This window comes from Falco rusticolus, chromosome 1 (genome assembly GCF_015220075.1).
Source record: "Falco rusticolus isolate bFalRus1 chromosome 1, bFalRus1.pri, whole genome shotgun sequence".
Classification (NCBI taxonomy): Eukaryota; Metazoa; Chordata; class Aves; order Falconiformes; family Falconidae; genus Falco; species Falco rusticolus.
The window spans coordinates 3,886,373-3,907,044 of NC_051187.1; the positions used below are offsets into that span (position 1 = coordinate 3,886,373).

The window sequence follows — 20,672 nt, forward strand, 5'->3', positions numbered from 1 at the left end:
CCCGTGCGATTAAGTAAACCAGTACGAACTACAGTAGATGACAACTTCCACGACAACATATGGACGCGAGGGCTTCGGCTCTAACCAGCCGGCTTCTGCGCGTAGCAGCTCGTTATCGGTTGCACGTGGGACACCGCAGGCTGCCGCGCGAGGAGCTGCTCAGCACCGCAGAGGGTGAAGCTTCAGGCGAGACCGAGCGGAGGGGGAATCGCCCCCACGACACGCTCCTGGTCCGGAGGAGCGCGACGCTGTGGACAGACCCCAGCACACACCCCAGGTGGATCCACGGCACCTAAGCGTCCTACAGAGGAGGGAGACCGGCACACACAGAGGAGCCTACGGCAGCGGGAGCAGCGATGGCACGTGAGAGGGAGGCAGCGGGAACGCTCTGCCCCACGCCCCGGCTGCCCCACAGCTTTTCCGAAAGAGGCTGTTTCCAAAATTCAGTCTTCAAATACACACAGCAAAATCTACCAGTTGCATTCACTCAGTAGCTTTTTAAAGGGCAGATGCTCTATTTTGAAATGCAAAAAAAAGTTTAATTTTTTTCAAGTCTAAATAGTTTTCTAAGAATCTTTCCAGCTGGAAAGGCAGGAGCAAACCAGGCACGCTATGGACATGCACATTCATACCCCACATCAGAACAAAGTCTACCCAGGACACATACTGTACCATCAAAAGGTGTGAGCATTATTTCAAAATCCCTCTCCAAGTTACCCCTGTGCTCAGGGGAGAGCATCGCCCCCCACGCATCCCCCCCGTTTCTTTCTCTGACTTAGCAAGGCCAAGTTTAAAGCTTGCAGTTTCCAAAAACTTCAGTCTTCAAATACACACAGCAAAATCTACCAGTTGCATTCACTCAGTAGCTTTTTAAAGGGCAGATGCTCTATTTGAAATGCAAAAAAAAAGTTTAATTTTTTTCAAGTCTAAATAATTTTCTAAGAATCTTTCTCTCAACTCCTTATTAGTTCTTCTCACCGCTGTGACAACCTCCTGTGAGACACCTGGATTTTTCTCGTGAAAAACTGGAATTTGAGAAAATAAACCCAGAACTTATTCTTGATATTAAATACAAGCTTTCTAAATTTAGATCTGGATGACCTTGCCATTTTAAGTTTTCCAAAGACAACGACGGGGGTTTATTCCTGGACAAGGAGCATGGCATTTGGCACTAATTGTACTTCTAAGCATAAAAAAGTCAAGGAGCCACATACCGAGTCGGTGTATATGCCCCAGCCACCACCCACTTCCTCCACGTTGAGACAATTTACACAAACCGAACTTGTAATTTTGAATTTTCGCTGTTAACTGCAACAGGTCTGTATTTTCGGTGCAGCCTGAGCCAGTGACCACTGCAGCCATCTGTAAGGCTTGATTTGACTTTAGTAAGAGTTCTATTAAAGCTGTAGAAGAGTTTACAATGCAGTTTTAGGGTTTTTTTTGTAAAACAGCTATGTCTTCAATAAACATTGGATGATTTGCTCCAAAAAGATCCCGCTCAGGGTTACATACATGACATATAAAGGCCAGGCAAGACATTCCAAAATACATAGTCTTTTGGAAAAAAACTAGCTCTAAGAAATGCAACTGAAGCACGCTAAACATTTCCAAAGCCAAGAGCCAGAAAATCTCTACCATACCATCCTCTAACTCCTAGATGAGGGCACTTGTGAAAATTCAGAACCCAAACCAGCAGGGATTTTCATAAAGTTATAGAACTGAAATTGTAATTCAGAGAGAAAATGCTCCTTCACCCATACTACTTTCAGTGCAGATAAAATGCCAGGGTAAAACAGAATAAAACGTGGCGAGATGCAACCATCTCCCCCTTAACTGATCGACAGATAGCAGTAAATTAACAAGTGATGTTTATTAGTTTAATATTCAAATATGGTGAACAGAATCAAAAGACTGCTCCATATAAATGAATGATTTTTGAAACCCCTGAAATTACAATGCCGACTCGGCGAAGTGAAGTGCATTTGAACCCTACCTCTCCTCGGTCATAGTCTCGCACATCTCATCAAGAACTCTTCACAGACCACAGCGTTCAGGCGCACCGACTCTTCTCCCAGAGCAGTGCCAGGTGCTCCGCCGAGGAGAACTGGCACGGTTCCGCTGAAGGAAAAAGACTTGAGGCTAACTTACACTGAGCACACGTCCAGCCCTTGCAAACGAATTTCCCATGGACCTATTTCTGCAGCCATCAGCTGGGCAAAAACCCATTTAACAGTAGTTTTGCTTGATTCAAGGTTGCAGAATTTGTCCTCTACTCATTTTTGGGTCCTCTTGATTTGATGCCATATGCTGAAGTGCTAAGCATAACTTGGCAGGGGCTTTCCCCTCCCCCAGCATCTTTCGTTTGGTATAGCCATTAGGAAATAAATTAACGAGTTATGCACGCTTTTCTTTACAGCAAAAAGAAGGAAGAAGTTTTTCAGATAAGTTTCTGAATCATAAACCAGCAAAGATTTATAATAAAAAATGTATATGCAAACCTCTGCAGTGTACTGAGTTTAAATCAACCCCATTATATAAAGACTCTTGCCTTAAAACATGAAGTCAAACGCAAAAAAACCCCTGATTGTAACCAGAGCAAAAATCTGATTGAATACAGCAGCAGCCACTGCTCATTAGTCAGGTGTCCCATGGACAGCTGTACAAATCTGGAATCACCCCCACACCCCTCTAAAATTTTAATTCTTTTATGCAATAAGTGGAGGAATACTGCAACTACACCCAGCTCAGTCCCTGTAAAATATTTCCCAGATTTAAAGTTATTTCAAGTGTAAAAGGAGGACTGCTCATCTGGAGAAGCTCTACAAACACCCCTCTCCATCTCCCCAGATGCAAAAGTATGAACAGTGTGCAAGACCACAAATCTTTATGGACAAAATTTATCTTCTGAGTTTTCATACACACTTGTTTCTTTAATTTTTAAATATCCCGTAACTAATTTTTTTTTTTTTTTCAGTTTGTATTCCTAAAGGGCCAGGTTTGTGAAGTACTTAGCAGAACTCATACAGATAAATAACCTGGTAACCATTCCTATCCCCACAAAAGATTTAGATTAATTTGGATACAGCTTTGACAAACATTAAATCTCTTCTTTAATGATGTTCCTCAAACAAAACAGTTAGCAAAATATCTGAATTTCCTTGTATAATGTCACATTTTAATGTAAACATCAAATAATGTACCAAAAGTTTTACCGGAAAAAAAAAAAAATTAAAGCGGCACAATTCTTTATACCACTGGAGAAAGGGGGAGGAAAAAGCCAGATTACAAACATTTACACATGCATAGTGGAAAAAAAATTAAACAAACAAACAAAAAAGTATTTTACTAAATTCACGCATTTTTTTTAAAATAGTTATTAAATCTACTAAGCACCAACATACCTAAAAATTTATTTTCAGCTTCATGATTCATTTAAAAAACCTATCAAATTAACTTTTCAAACAAGCTTATATTACTAGCTTGTCCAAAAATAAAATGTAGAGTTTTTTGTTTTTTTGTTGGGTTTTTTTTTGTTTTTTGTTTTTTATTGTTTTTTTTAAAGTATACCAATACTTTTTATCTGAATGTTTCCAAACAATGGCATAGGTGTCTGCAAAGAATGCCTTTACTTTACCCTACAGTGGATGGAAAATACAATACCACATCATACAGAATCTAAAACTATAAAAGTCTGAGAATGCAGCATCCCTTCACAAAAAAGCTGATAAAACTGAAAGTATTTAGAAGATGCTGCACCTTTATTTAAAAAAAAAAAAAAATTAAATGAATTTAAGCAGAAATAACATACATTTTTACATTAACTGGCCATTTCTGGTACAGAAACCCAGCATAGTATGCTAATGTTATTGAATAAATGTAAATGCTACTTACAATCTTCTTAAATACAATTTAGACAAACTTTTTTTCTTTTTTTCTTTTTTCCTTTTTTTTTTTTCTTTTTTAAAGTTGCACAGGTAACCTCTCAGCTGCTAGTTTAATGCAACATATCATTAACATTACACAAATTAAAAAATAACGTGTGATTTCCTACAGAAAAGCTTCCAAAAAACTGACCCACATCAAAAAATGCAAAATAATGGAATATAATTAAAAAATTAGTTGCAAGTCTAGCAGCAAAGCAATTAAGTGAGGATATATTTACTAATATAAACAAAGGGAATATTTGCAACTACAGGTGAAGCCCCAACTATCTTAGTTCTACCAACACAAATAAAAATTAAATTCTCTCTAAAAAAAATAATCTTGATTATTTAAAATAGGAGTAAAAGCCATTGCTACCTGATGAACTACCTAGGCTAAGTTCCTGAAACAAGGACAAAGGGTCGCTATTCTTTTTTGTCTGCTCAGGAGGAGGTTTGGGCTTTGGCGGAGCCCGCAGAGCACTTGCGTAGGACATGACGGGCTTGCTCCCACCGGCGTTCTGCTGGCTGCTGCTGTTCGACTCGACGATCTGCTTGTTGGGCATGAGAGGGGGGAACTGGCCGAGATGCTGGAGCACGCTGTAGTTGAAGGAGTTGGATAGCTGTATGTTCTCGGCCTTCAGGTGTTCCTCTGGGGGCTTGACCGTCTTCGGTGGAGCTGCGAAAGGAGTAACCAGAGTTTGTCTACATGAACAGCGCTGACCGCAGAAATCTGCCTGTAGTAACCCCCAAGCAAGTTCTGCAGGGGACAGAGACCACCTCTGCTGGTAACCTTCCCACCACCACCCATCTTCTGTGTTTGTCACTCTGGGTCCTAGGAAATGTCTTATTATGAAGTTATCGAGCTTCATTCCCAGCTACTGGATCTGGTCTTGCCTCGTCAGCAACGCCGAGCAGACCGACATTACCGACACATTCTCCGTCTGCGTGTACCTACACAGTTCCTAACACTGAACCTGCAATTCTGCACAGGCGGATTTAGCAGAGGCACTGAAGGTAAGCTGCTTCAGAACGGGATATACTCTAATTTAAACACTTCATCCACTGAGACAGCACAAAGAGTATTTCATTCTTCTTGCTTTATAGCTTAATAGGCTAAAATTAAAATTTACAACACCATATATAATTCATTCTCAAACAGCAATTCAGACTCCTGAATGCCAACCAACTAATTACTGGTATTTTAGTCTGAATGCATTCCTGCTAATTGATATGTTCTTGCTCCACATTTAACAACTCCTGTAACTATCAGAAAAAATGATGCTTTAAACCATAGGTATAAAACTGCTTTCAAGTGAATTTCCTGAATCCTAATGAGGTATTTCACTTTTGTCTGGAGAATTCTGCAGTCTTACATAGCTGGAGAAACTCTACACTGAAATGCAGGTATATATTCTATCTAAAATAGCCTAGGAGCTGGGCAACAGATACATTCTGCAATTATTTCAGTCTGTTAATGAGTACAAAAGTAGAAAATCGAAGTATATAGTTAAGTTTCTCACTGGAAGGATCACATACAGGCTTTTGTTTTTGATAAAATACTCAAAAAAAAAAAATCCAACCCATAGAAGAATGCACATGGGAAGACCATAAGTAAAACAGTTCTGCTAGGGTTGCTACGATTAAAAAAAAACAAAACAGAACACAAGCAGAAAAATCTCCACAAAATAACAACAGCACTCAAGAGTAGACAAGTAATGACAAGCAGAGCCAGAGGTAAAAGCTGTGTGTGGTAGAGGTGTCTAACAGAAGAAAAAATACAAAATAAACATCTTGACTAAGAACTTAAAATAATTTTCTTTCTACCCAGAGAAAAAGCAATGCAAATCAAGCTCTCGGCTAGCAATTTAGGGAAGTGCTTGCATATAACAACACTGAGCACTTCAAAGCAGCTCTCCCTGCACTCCATAAATCCATGCTGTTGTAACTGAATACTTGTGCCACAGCCATTTCTGATGTATAGAATATATAAGCCCTTGAACGGTCTGGTGTCAGGATTGCTCACTCTCAGGCAACGAATACAGGTACAGGACTGGTTCATAACATCTCATTCTCCTGGGTTTTTATTTCATGCACAGAAATCAATAGTAACCAGAAACACCGAAGTTACTGGTCATTAACCCTTAGAACTATAAAACACCATTTGGGCTTTAAATATGATCATCACAGCCAGTGAGCTGTAAATGCAGAAAAGCACAGCAGCCACAAAAATGGAGATTTGTTTGCATGAACTATTAGGTACAGGGCAGTGTTGCACAGATGTTTATTTACAAAACAGAAACCAGCCTTAACTACAGTAAAAAACATTTTCATAGCAAATGCAAATGCTAGTCAAAACTTGCCCCTTTCATTTAGGATTTATTATTTGACAGCAAATGTATAGGTATGGTACTTTTCCATACACATATTTCCTCTGAGGATTTTACTCACAAACGTGTTCCCAACCTTTACATAAAAGCAAGAAAACGTGGTATCAGCTGATCCCAGTGCAACCTTGCCAGGGTTCCTGAGCTCCTGTTAGATAACCACAGAGCCTACAGAGCAACTTCAGAGACAGATGCTACTCTCGATGACACATAATAATCATGCATTCAGCTCCTTGATTTTCAGTAAAAATATAAATAGACTGAAGGAGGTGCCCTGAACTTGAAGCTTTTAACTTAGCACAAAAGACGCTGCCATAAACATGGTTTTGTAAAATAACATTTTCACACTTTGGAAATGAAAATGTACATTAGGGACTTAACTCTTGAGTGCTGTCACTGATGTAAACAGCTTTTTTTCATTCATTCCACACTGCATGTTTCTACTTCACAATTACTATACCAGGAAATTACAAGATAATTTGGCCAAAAGCAATTAGATCTTTTAAGGGCAATAAAACCAGCTTATAAATATTTTAAAATTATTATTAATTTTTACTAAAAACATTATTGAATGTTTTTAATATTCACAATGGAAAGATTTTCATATTTTTATCATTTTTTTTTTTTTAATTATCACTGGAAATCCTTGCAGCAAAATCACGGAGAAGAAACTGTACTATCCTGGTAATTTTGTTTCTCGCAAATATTAAAAATATGGAGAACAGAAGAATGCTCTACTTGCAGCTTTTTTTAAATCACTGAATTTCATTTCTCTCTGCTAAATCAATCAACACTGCTACTACCACCAGGGAAGCCCGGTTCCAGCGTGATTCTTCCACACTGAGAGTTTAAACTTCATCATTACTTTGATGGAATACCAGCATTTACTAGGGAAGACAATGAGATTACTAATTCAGTTCATGTTGTTTCTCCCCCAGACTGTACTACCAACAAGAAATACCACTGACTCTGGAAATAAACAATCTACCTTGCAAATAAATCCCACCAGTTACCCCAGCTCCTCTTCGAAAAGCTCAGTTGCACTTGAAACCACTGGCAGAGAATATGTGGGGTTACTAACTCCTGTGAGAAGACTGAGAAGCAGCGTTGCTTTCTGTAGATGAAGAATACTCAGCAGTATTCTTTAGACATCAGCAGCGCACCAGAATGTTAACAAGATAGCAAATGAAACCAGGATTACTCTCAGCAAACCTTTAACTACTGAAACAATGGAGACTTCAAAAATCTTTGTTCAAATTAGTTTGGGGATTTGAAGAGATGTAGGAAAGGTTTTGTGAAAAGAAAAAACAAAAACAAACCCCAAACCAACAACAGACCCTTTCATTTAGACTTGCTCACTCCACTGAATGGTCTACTTAATGGAGCAGAGACAGAGAGAAGCAAGGAGCAGGTCTGCACCTACCTAACAACTCCCGGGGTGGAACTGCTCTGTTGGCTCCGTTGCATGGAATGTTTGGGTATGGGGCAGATGAGGAGGAGTTTACCCACAACTCAGGTGATGAATAGTTGAAAGATGACTGGTTGCTGTGGTCCTGAAGCTCTTTACACTGACCAAGACTGTCTTGAGGAGTGCTTAATTCTTCAGAACAAGCCTGGACTGAACTAGAGGAAATTCTTCTTTGGTACAACGGCCTGCCTGGTCCTCTTGGTTCATACTACGAACAGAAAAAAACATAACAAAAAAGTTTTTTTGCTCCTTTGATTCAACTGCATGTATCAATTACCAATTTTCCATCCATTTTTTTCCATGCAATGGCTTATGAAAAAAGAAAAAAAGTCGTTTGCATTTAGAAAAAAAACCTAACTCATTTAAAATTATATGTTGTATATTGCGGGCACTGGCAATGCATTTTAATCACACAAAACAGAAACAGAACCTTAAAAGGAAGTGCAAGGAGCATCAACAGATTCCTAAATTCTTATCAACCTGTACATCTCACACTCCTACCTGGGAGATGTACCACACAGTGAGAAGGAAGACACCCATAATTCACAAAGAAGCAAAGGAAGCACAGAAACATACAAGAGCAAGAGAAAATGTTCAATTGCAATGTAGAGAGGAAAAAAAAAGAAAAAAAAAAAAAGACTTTTCATTTCCAAAGGACAAATGAGTAACTCGTATACCAGGATTTGGGGAAGCACGATAGATGTGTATACTGGATTTTGTGTATATACATACAAAACAAATGCTATGCAGAAGTGTGTGCCCGCAGGAAATAACGCAGAGAATTCTACCCAAACCCACAGAAATTACTCGCTTCCATGATCTACAGGGTTTATGTAGATGAAACTGGCAGGTGCTCCATCATTTAACCCGTTAGCTTCAAGTTCAGGTTTAAGGACTCTCTCAAACTTCCTCAAGATTCAAAGCGAGTCTGTTGTACTACAGATTATTTTTAAAAATAAATACAATATTTTCTCCCTTCTGCACTGTACTAACAAGAGCAAAAATAACAGAAAAGTCATAGAAGTATATCTATACTTGGTAAAGGGAAAAAGTAAGTATTTGAGTGAAATGTCTTAAAAAATTAGCTAAATAAACATCAAATAACTCGCATGCAGTGCCCCAACATTGTTATTATATCATCCACAAAAAGATGGGGAGAAAAACAGCGCATGAAAGAAAACTGTAGTATCTCATTAGAGCCACCACACTACTGTATCGAGGGGACAGCACTCGGACATCCCACCACTCAACCCTCTAATATTCTTCAATAATAAATAAAAATTAAAAAAAAAAAACCCACACCCAAAAAAACCCTCAGATGTTATGGCCTGAATCACACCCAAAAAGTACACTTTTCAGTAGGTTTAACAGGCAATTTTGGTAAGCAATCAGGAAGTTACCAAAGTTCTGGATACTTGCAAGAACAGGACCAGCCAGAATAACTTCAGTATTCCCTTTGATACGCAGTTTAAATCTGGTTTGACTAAACACAGGCAAAAGCTTTTAAGTATCAATTCCATGAGCGGTTTTATAAATTGTGATCAAGAAAACTGTTTAGTGAGGATACTGGAAGTTGTGACACCTCCCCTGACACCCGCCTTATATGAAAGAACTGTTAAAAATATACATAAAACTCTAATTTCTTTGTGTATTCAGTCCCACCTACCAGCTAACTAGCAATCTTGGAAACTTTACAAGCAAGTTTCTGTCTTGTAATACTTTTACTGCATTTGGCATTTCTGTCACATATTTCAAAAGGATGAAGGAATGAGAACTAAAACAAATTTGCGCTAATTACATAAAGGCTCGACTATTTGTCTTCAGATAGCGGGAGCTGTCACAAACTCTATAGGAATATTTATTAGTTTATTACTGCTGAAAAGTCATTGTTCCTATGTCCCGCTGTACTGATGGCATTAACTGTTGTCACAAAGTATTAGATTTTATACAAGGTGGCACGGCTTAATGGACCAAGACATAGAATTTCTAAATGTCTATAAAACCAAACATTATTACACCTCTATCTGGGCCTGAGGACTCCATTAACCTCTCTGGATCTGTATAAGACAGAAATTTGTAAAATGCACTGGAATTCAATTTTAGTTATTTTGCTCAGGCACACAAAGTAAGTATTTTCTATTTTCAGAAGTTGAAAGACAATTAAATATGTTATCACATTGGATAGTGATGAGCAGGGATACCCCACACAGCTTCTCTGAAATCCTTGACAGAAATGCATCACAGAACAAGCTGCTTAACTTGATGTACAAATACTGGATTACATGCAGTCAGTGCAAGATTATCTGGGAATATTAATTCTGGCATTCCAGGAATACATCCTGGCCCCAGCATACTTCATGGCTACGTGTCATACACTCCTTAGCACTCCAGATTACAACAGGGATTAAAAACGCCTGTTCAGAACGTGACCTGTCCGAGTTATGGGATGCAGATCATGCAAGCGCATACATCACACCCCCTCAGAGTCCAGAACAAAAAAAGATCCAGGGGGACAGAGCCAGCTCTGGTGTGGCAGGATTTGTGCTGGACCCAGATTCACGCAGCACAGCTGGGTATTTCTGCACTGATTTCTGACACTGAGCCCCCAGAGTACACAGGACGGCTTTACACAGAATTAGCTCAGGCCAGGTGGGATTTATTACATCAGGTTTCTTGAACCAGTTGTACTGCTCTGGTCTCAAGTTCTTATGAAAAGTAAGTCAACCACATTCACAGGTTAACACTGAGCCAAATGGCTGGCTTATTCAAACTGACGTTCCAAAGAGTCATTTCATGAGGTTTCACCTGGGGTGTCATTAATTCGCACTCCAGATAAATGACAGGCAGATAACAGAGCAGTGACTGCGAGAAAACTCCAAGTAACATTCAAAAATCCGAGACCTCCTGCTCAGTAGAGACAGTGTTATACCTGTGGTGATGGGAACTGCAAGTATGCACATGGTGAACAGAGAAGACAGAAAGTTTTTACCTCGCCGAAATTCCCAGTGTGAGCTTTTAATACGTGAGGCATTTTGCATTCGTGACCACTTCAAAGTATAATTTGATATCAAAATGACACGACGATTGCACACGCAGACAAAAATGCCTACCTCTTCTAAGCTGTGGAGCGAAGAAGCAGATACTGCTCGAGATGCGAGTGGATGAAATGGCTCCTGACCAACTGCATGCTGATGATTCTGTATTTGTATAAAAGGGTTTTGTTGCGACCTATGGGGCAATGGAGGTATACCATAATGAAAGCCCTGCCCCATAAGGTGATTCTGCTGTAGGTTAGCATAAGTCCACGATCCATCAGGTTGCAGGTATTTCAAGGGGGACGGGGTTATATGTTCAGATGGCATCGAGAAAGGGGGATTGTATATTTGGGGTAAATGCTGCTGAAATGCTGGGTTACTGGGTATTTCAATGTCTCTGTTGTTTTCAGTGAAGTTAGGGAAGTGACCGCTGTGGTTGGAGTTGCAGGAAGGAGAAGGGAGAGCTGGTGGGCTTCTGGGCTGCACTTGTCTGTATTGCAACAGTCTTGACTGAGGGGGTGGCATTTCAGCTAAGTCCCGACTTTCACTTTGATCACGGTGTGACAGTTCTCTGAGCAAATCCTGGAATCTGTATTGACAGAATAAATGTATCAAGAGAAAGAAAAAAAATGTTTTGCTGAAATCCCACTCTTTTTTTCAGGTGGAGAAAACTCAAAAGCACAAAACACCGGTTTTAAGTATCCTCATCCTTGCGCTTACTGACCCTAACTTCAAAGGATGTGACTGAGCCATCAGAAATTAGGCACAAGAGGATTAACTGAATGAAATACCTACCTGAATCATCTCAAAGTTTTAGTAACTCTTGAGATTTCCTTTTCAGTCAGAAGAATCAATTTTTTGTTATCTCTTAAGAGACAACTAAGGGAAGCATTTCCTGCTTTATTATACAAAGTAAAAAACTTCACACAGTTAAAGAAAATTTTAACCCCTTAAAAGGCAAAAGCCAGAACCATCAGGGATTCCCCTCATTCGCACCATATACTTCCAAACTTCTCCAAAAGGTCAAGAATATTCAATTCAGCACTTCACAGAGTCAGACAAGAGAGCATTTAGATGCTTTACCATGGCTATAACAAACCAGATGAAAATAAAGCATAGTGGGAGATGACAGTAAACAGAGGCAATTTAAAAACCCAGCCTTCTCAATATACGTGATTAAAGCTGATGACCACTGGAACCATTTTTCTGTTTATGTTCAACAGCTTCCTTTCTTGCCCCCTAACGCTCCATCTCAAACATAATTTTTTTTTTCATCTGCTTTTAAAAGCAAAGGCTTTTTGAAAAGGTTCAGGTTTTATTGGGAGGCAGTGCTTGGGGAGGGGTTGGTTTGTTTCTTTTCAAGCACATAAATCTGAGACTGCTAATTCAATTCGAAGAATTTACAACTTAAATAGGCCTTAACTATACTCAGACACCTCCTTCATAAACACAAGGTTGTTACACTCTATCCATTCCTTATTCCATAAATACAGCACTGAAAAGCTCCATAAAAGTATTTTTTCCACTACAGCTTTACTACCCAATATACTAACAGAATAAAGCATAACACATAATAAAAGCATAGTTGTAAGTCAGCCTGCCAACTATTTTAACCTTCATCATAACGGCAGCAAAAAGCAATACCTTTAAGTGTCTTGCACTTGATCACAGTGTTACAGATAGGTGCCCACTGCTCAATTTTACACAAGCTCTGATGACTCAGTAAACAAATACCTTGAATATGTTGCCTCTGTTTCATCTTCTGTATTACTGGCAAGTTTCCAGTTTGCCCTAACTTGCTGCTGTTGATGCAATCCAATTGGTTGCTGAGGAAGATGTGGTAGATGAGGATGGTGATGGTGTTGATATGGAATAGTGCCTTGACTGAGATAGGCATTATGTTCATTCCATTGCTGTAACCTGGCTTGTTGTTGCTGCCTTATTGTTTCCAAAGCTACATTTCCATGCATACGATCTATAAAAATAGTTTTAAAAAAAAAATTTATCTAATGCCCCTTTTTAAAGATCTTTATGTCAGAGATAAAAGAAAACTTTTTATACAACATATTCCAGGGCCTACCATATACTAACTGCATTGCAGTGTAAAACCTGGTTATTTAAATCATATGGAAAAAAATCATATAAACATGAATCTTCTAATAAAGTGCTGAATAGTCAAACATGCCTCAAGCAGCAAATTATGCTCAATGACATTACTTATGGAAACTAACCCAACGTCCCAATTCAGAGCAATATGCCTGAAAAGGTAAATACCTCCTTCATTTTCACTTCAATGTAGTTATAATTGCACACTCTGAATTTAAATAAAGAAAAGTCACCTACCTAAAGTGTCCCCTAAGGGCATTCCTGATGGATTCTCTTCCACGAAGTTGTTCAAGTGGGTTGGCAGAACAGGGTTGTGCTGTGCAATGGGCCTCAAAGGATTACTGACTTCTTGTAACATAGGTGGGGGGTGTTGTTCTGAAATCACAGCATCTATAGCAGGAGAATGCGGTCGGTGGGGAATTGGATTATTAAAAAAAGATTGGCTGGGGCCTGCCTGGTAAGCAGGGGAAAGCTGCGAAGGTTGTGGAGGCTGCTGATTCAAATGATTATGCTGCTGCACTACCTGGCTTTGCTGGGGTGGCATTTGGTTTTGTTGTTCAGGCAAATGATTTTGTTGCTGAGTTAAAAGGTTTTGCTGCTGTTGCAGAGGATATGGCTGCCTTGGTATCTGTGACAGGTGCTGGAAGTGGCGATTGGGAACTGCGTACTGGGAGTGGGGTGGGGTGAGATGCAGGTTCAGCTGCCTGGGGTTAAGATTATCTTTGCGATGAAATTTAGCGTTAGGATAACCAACACCGGAACGTGACTCTGGGCTTCTGTTCTGAGAATTCACTTCTAAGTCAACCTAGAAAAACAGAATGAAAAACTTTGAAAATTAACATTAAAAAACCTAAACTAGAACACGTCAGTAATGAATAAATCCATTAAAAGAGAGAATATTAAAAATACACCAACTCACAAACCCAAAAAAGACAAACCCACCTGCTTGGATTCCAGAGGTTTCTTCTCAGGTGTTCGAATTTTACTGATTTCAGGTCCAGCAGGGGTTTCACTTTTCCCTAAAAACATTAATTAGTTTCAATGTAGAAATTATTATTTGGGTTGGGTTGGGTTTTTTTCCCCGACACAGGAAAATTTAGACTTACTAGTATAGCATTTGCAGCATCAGAGACATTTAATATAATTTACCCAAATATCACTCTTTCTTTAATCTCTGCACTTTGCTCATTATTCATCACCAAGTAGTTCTTCCAACTTAATTGCAAAGAACATCAGCAGTAGTTACCACTGGACTACAGGACAGAGACAGACCAATTATACCCTCAACACACATACACTCCCCAACTTTGAATCTCACAAAATCTTAGTTATTTTGTATTGGCAAATCACAAGTTACTTCCTTCACTCTGTAGATTCCTCAACGTCACTTAAAAGACAGAAAGAAAAAATTCCTTTCCACCGCACCCTAAAGTACAAACTCCCTCAAAACAAAACTAATTTGCAATGCAATTTCAACAACTAACCATTTCGACTTTGTTCATGTTGCTCCTTGTCTTGATGCTGAAGCTGCTGCTGTTGTCCTATGCTAACTGGGGAATGATGTCCCAGGCCATAAGGTATAGGAGACCCACGCCCATGTGCCTGTAACAGGTTCATATTATATGCCATAGCTGCTTGATGAGTAATGATTCGAGGGTCAACTGCAAACCTACCCTGATACCCCGTCCACGGTACCTACATAATTTAAAAAAAAAAAAAAAAAAGAAAAAAATTGCAATCTGTTAAGGTACACTAAAGGAAGTAAAGTAACAAGCACACTGATATTAGCTGAGTAATAAGCAATTTTCCATACATCAGATGACCTGACACACTAACACACAACTGCAGGTGGTGCTGCAAAGGGAGAGCAGTAGGAACAGACCTAGCAGCAAGAGGCAAGGAGCAAAAGTTTTGGAGAACTATCCTGGGCAAAAAAAATTTGTATCAAAACCCATTCTTGTTTCAACGGTCTCAAAATTCACAGAGAAGAGACTGATGGACAAACCGCATTTTAATAAACTTGATATTAATCTCTTCTGTAAATTAATAGGAGGGGGTGAAGTTCAAGAAAATGAAACACCCTTTCTCCCGGTAATTAAGAGACATTAGGCTACGTCTCAGGGGGGGTGGAAAGAGCCTCTAACCTGAGGTCCTTTATGGTCCTTTTACCACTCAGTGCTGTAATCTTGTAACAGGAGCGGGTGTATCGTACCTCAGCACCCATGAGACGCCCGGTGAAGTAACAGGACTACTGGTAAAATCAAGGGTCTCTCGGTATGTTAAGGATGGCAGGGCTGCTCCCCAGTGCCTGTGCTACATGGCACAGCTGTGACAGATCATCTTCCTAAATACTGGAAGTAAAATCCACCTCCTGAAAGCATGTCAGAGTCAGGAGTTTTTACAACGTTTTAAATTTTACTCCTAAAAGGAATGCAAAGGAAGACAGCTCTGGATCAAATTCGTTCCATTTTGCCCTGTAGGGAATTTATTAAAAGAAGGAAAATTTTGCATAAGAGGAGAGTGCAGGGGAAGTAATCATCAACACTCAGGCTGACAAAGCATCCTTTACTGATGACAGCAGACAACCTCCTCATGTTTTTACCTTGGATATGGAAACTGCCTTAAACAAAGCAAAGAGATCATTTTATCTTACATGAACATAAACACATTTTACTTCAGTCCCTACCTGGTTTAAGAGTAACAACTTTCATGCAATTCTTTTTTTAATTTAGTGTTTGCCCTTGAAATGTGCACTTTGAACTTCAGCTTTAGGCTACTACTGCATCTGTACCACCTCAAATCATCTCCAACAAGCTTCTTTTCAAAATTAGATGTCTCATTAGTACCTCAGTCACCCCACTTAGTAATTTAAAAAATCCATCCTCAGGGAAGGTGAGCTCAAAAATACTTTTTTAAAAATATATTTCTTTTGACTGGAAATACATAAAAATACATTAACCTTGGAACAATAAGACAGAACTTTTTAAGTTACCTTGACTTAATATTAATATAATGTGAGCAAACATGACAGAGATACAGCTGCCGGCCTCCTCACTGCATTTAAAAGTATCCATCAAATGAGGATTTCTAGTAAGCTAGGAAAAGGAAGAAATCTTGACCCAGCAGCAAAAACCAATTTATAGAAGCCAGCTGGTCTAAGACATACAACTGAAACTAGAGTTCCTACAGAAGTCCCCTATACAGCATCAATAACCAATAGAGGACTCATAATTATTAAGAAAACAAAGTAACTGTATGCCAACATTTAGCACTATGATGGAATTAAACACATCTGCAAGCGTGGGTTCCACGTCCTTCCCAGAGTCTTCAGGAGCTGTGTACAAGACATACATGTCACTCCACAGCATCACATGTGCAGCTTTTGTTCTTTTCTCCCCTTTTTCCTCCTGGAATATGTGACTGTGAAGGTTAGAAAATAAAGCAGATGCTGCTTCTTTAATTTGTGTGAATTTTGGTGGGATAGGTTTATTTGTAATGCAAAATGCCATACACTAATGTAGCCTAAAAGACCTGATTAGGGATCTTCATCGTGTTCTCAAATGCCATTAAGGAAAGGGACTGGAGAATAAATTGATTCACTATGAGGTTCTGGAAGGGGAAAATATCCCATTATGCTTATTTTTCTTATCACTTCACTTCAGACACCTTGCACTGCAGACATCCAAAGCTGGTAATTTAAACTGCACGAAGCCAATAAAGAGAAACAAGCTCCATCTGAATCACCTGTGTCTCTCCAATGATTAAGAACTGAAATAGGCAATTAATTCAGATGCAGGTATCTCAAGTCAGATGAGACAGATTCCACTGGTGTGCCTAAACCTAAAGCTGAGAATATACACCAAGTTACATGAACATGAAATTGCTTTTAGGCTGCCTCGAGTTATTTGTGGGAGCAATAGTTTTAAGCCCTCATTTTCTGATGGTTCTCTGCACAGCCACTCCTAAAGGGGACATATTTGAAGTAAAATGCTGAAAAAAACTTGCAAAATATTCACTAACTGATTTTGCTATTTATTTTTGTATGTACAATAATTGAGGGGAGGAGAAAAAAAAACAAACAAACAATGAATTCTTACAGGCAAAGGCACAGACATGACCATATTTCCTCCATAGACAGCAGGTACATAGAGAATACTTGTCCCAGTGTGTGGATCTATCCTTTGAACAGGACTTGGAGATTTCCCCAGATTGGGGTGAGGTCCCAGAGGAGGAGGGGGAGGAGTATATGCTCGGATAGGATTTCCAATTAGAACAGAAGGATTGGGCTGAACTGAAAAGAAAGAAAGAAAGAAAGAAAAAAAAAAGATATATACATACATACACCAAAAAAAAAAAAGATCATCACACTCAAAACGAATATGAAGACTACTTCTTTCTTTTTTTCATCCTAATAGCTTCTATCTTTATAAAGTACGTGTGCAACTCTCTAACACTATAGCTCTGATACATCTACAGAAATCATTAATCAAATCCTGTTTCCCATTTCAAAAATTTGAAGAGGCAGAAAATATGAGTTGAGATGCAGAGAAACAGGTAGCTGGTAACTGCATTAATGAAAGAATGTCCCAACCCAATTAAATATGTTGACAGTCAGACTGGCTGTTAAACACTGCATCAAAAACTAAAATAATCCTCCTGTCGTTAGGGAAGACAAGCTTTACATTATTGCTTTTTCAAATTAATAACAAAATTATTAAGCTGTTACATACTACCTTGCAAAAGTATGATCAGTAACATCTGGATATATGACAGCACAATTTAAGTTCAAAGTACATCATTAAACAGTGCATGCAACACAATATCCTAACTCTTCTAGTGCAAATACACTGGTACAGTATTTTACATCATGAATTTCAAACACAGCCGGTTTTAAGCAGCCAACAACTATGCTGTGTTAAGGCTCTGCACAACACCTATAAAGGGACAGCCTTGGAAATACCTGATGTCCACTTAACAGCCTATAATCCGTTTCCCAAATGCACACAAGTAGTAAATGGCTTTCGAATAGAGACCAGGCACTCAATTTATACGAAATTATTATCAACCTCACCGGAGCCAAATCAGCATGAGCTCGGAGGAATTCTTCAGTAACCGCAGAGATACTTACCAATTCCATCAGGTGGGAAATGGTCATTCTGATTATGAAGATGGACCTTGCCCTTTAAACAGAAAAAACAGTAACAGTTATGTTTTGCATTCTTACATAAACCAAAGCTTTTTATTTCAAGTGAACATTATAATTAAATACAAAATAAAGTTTGAAAGAAGTTAGCAAAACGTTTCATTCTTACGCATTCCGCTGTTCACTTCCATTACCTGACTACGAATTCAGAAAGCTGGACATTAAATACCACTAATTCAATTAACCAGTGGGTCATTGCTGTCCCTCTGGGAATACTCTCTCCTAAGGTGTTTTCAGATGCAAGGACAGTTACAGCAAGCTGCCTTGAGTTTCATTTCTCACCGTTTTATTTCCTGCTGCCTCATTTCTTGAAGGAGCACCATCCAGTATAACACAACCCTCAGTATTCCTCTTCCATAGCAGCTCTTAGTGGAAGCATGATCCATTTTCTTCTGCAGGTTTCAGCTCAAGAACCTTGGAGACGAAGCAGCTGCCACTAGTTTTACTCACTTACTCACCCAGCCTCATTAGATATTGCCTGCCTACCCCATCTCCTGTATCTGCTTCTGGACTGCTCCCCAAAGTATGGGATAGCAGACTCAAAACCCAGAGTATTCTGGGGAAACTGTCTTTCCTTGGTGAATTGTACATTAGAAAAGGAGATTAACAGAACCGAGTTATCCCTCCTACATGCTCATGAGCTTACAGCATCAACTAATTAGTTAATATGCATAAACTGTGAGCACATATTCAAATGCTAGTATGCTCTACAGTCTTTTGCAGGATAGGAATACCTTACTTAATCTGGACCTAAGTACTTTCACAAATTTAAAATAAATCTTAAGACTCTTTGATGCTGCAAAACTTTTTTTGCCCAGGAGATAAGTCTAGGCAGTTTTCCAGCAGTCTGAGCAAATTAGTCAGGGTACAGAGACAGGTTGTTTGACAATGTTGACTCATGCATAAACCAGATTAAAGAACTGGTCTCTGCATTTCCCTCTCATTTTAAAAATGAATTATTGAAAAATAAAATAATACTTGCTTTTCATTGCAGTACTTAAAAGAAACCTGTTTATTCACTAAAGAGAAGATTCAGTCTAAAACTGTAGAGCAGCTATATGCCTTAATCACTTATGGTTTGCACAAAGTATTTCTGTATCTCTTACGCTGTCAGTTAGCATCAAGCTACGTGCAGAAGTCTACCAAATCTCTGGTTTTACCTACCAGACTTGTATTTTATAGGTGCCATATTTTTAAAACTGAAATAGCAAATAATGACATAAATTCATAAGAATAGCTGTCCCGTTGAACATTTAGCATGTAACAGTATCAGACCGGTAAATATATACCAACTGGGGCCACGTGTGCGTCAGGGAAGGGAGGTGCTGGCTTCCTTCTGTCTTTTTCTTTTAATGGTTTTGATAGTTTAATCACTTTCTAATTGTCTATTATTACATTAACTGTTGTAATTTCTCAAAGATTTCCACGACAAGGTTCGTTTCCCCACCCATCTAAAAACCAGCTAAACCTACATTTTACCTGATGGCAGTTGAGAGCACTGGAGCACAGCTACACTCAGTTTCCTCTAAAAGCCTGCTCCACCTTCAGAGTATAAAAATCCACATTACATAAAGGCACTTAGAGGCAATTCAGACCGAGATTCAGGTGACTTAAGCAGTTAACAGCCTCGTCACTCCTAGGATCCTCCTTTCCGTCAACTGGCAGGAGAGGAGAGGATTCTCCAGAGAGTTAATCAGACCAGTGGTCCTCACCGCCTGTATGAAATGTCCAGGATGACAATGCATCCTGATTAAGTGCCTGAATCCGGGCCAAAAAGCTGGAGCACAGGCAGTGAGCGGGAGGTAGGCAGAGCTGTAAAATTCAGAGCCTAATTTACTGGATGTTAACTACCCTGCAGGAAGCTCCGAGTTCTGAAACTTTCCGTTTCCACATCACCACCTTTAATAAGGGCTGCGCCCACCCAGCTCTGCTGCTCCTCCCGCAGTGCCACCACCCCCGGCCAAACCACCCGGACGCAGGTGAAGGCAGATGCCCCCCCAGACAGGGCTGCCACGAGCACAGCAGCCCCACCGCTAGCCAGCTCCACAGTAGCTATTTGCTTCTCAGAGAGACGGGACTGAAACTTCTCCTCTTCTTTAAAAAATAAACAGTAAAGAGGTTTTTAATGTCCTTACATAAATCCAAGAGCAATTCTGCTGAATAAGGCAGCGCCAGTTTTACAAAATCACTTTTCACAGCATGTGAAAAACAAGCCCTGAACTGCACAGATGTCCATAAACTCACCACAAAATGCTGTTCTCACTTTTTCGCTACAAAATACACCAGCACTAGGCTTTTAATCTTCCATCTTTTAATGTTAAATATTGTACTTAGGAGGTCTAAAATAAGCAAAGCTAACCATCTGCTTTTAAGGCTTGAGCAAAGGGAAATGTATCGCTTATCACAGACATCTTCTGTGTGTGTTGCAGTATTACCTGCTTGCTTTCTGTTTCTGCACATGCTAGCTGTCAACTGTATTCAGAGGGAAGAGATTTTATTACAATTATGATCTAGGTGGTTAAAGCACTTCAGATCTTAAGCTGAAACGACAGT

General features: G+C 39.3%; 1 protein-coding gene across 1 annotated transcript in view; it reads right to left on the minus strand.

The window, feature by feature from the left end:
• Positions 1-1,851: 1,851 nt before the first annotated feature.
• Positions 1,852-20,672, minus strand: part of HELZ (helicase with zinc finger) — a 91,429-nt gene continuing 72,608 nt past the window's right edge. The window contains 9 exon segments of the mRNA XM_037405179.1: positions 1,852-4,599; positions 7,731-7,983; positions 10,886-11,399; positions 12,545-12,785; positions 13,154-13,721; positions 13,859-13,935; positions 14,401-14,611; positions 17,014-17,207; positions 18,045-18,096. Coding sequence (XP_037261076.1) covers positions 4,268-4,599; positions 7,731-7,983; positions 10,886-11,399; positions 12,545-12,785; positions 13,154-13,721; positions 13,859-13,935; positions 14,401-14,611; positions 17,014-17,207; positions 18,045-18,096 — 2,442 coding nt within the window. The 3' untranslated portion in view covers positions 1,852-4,267.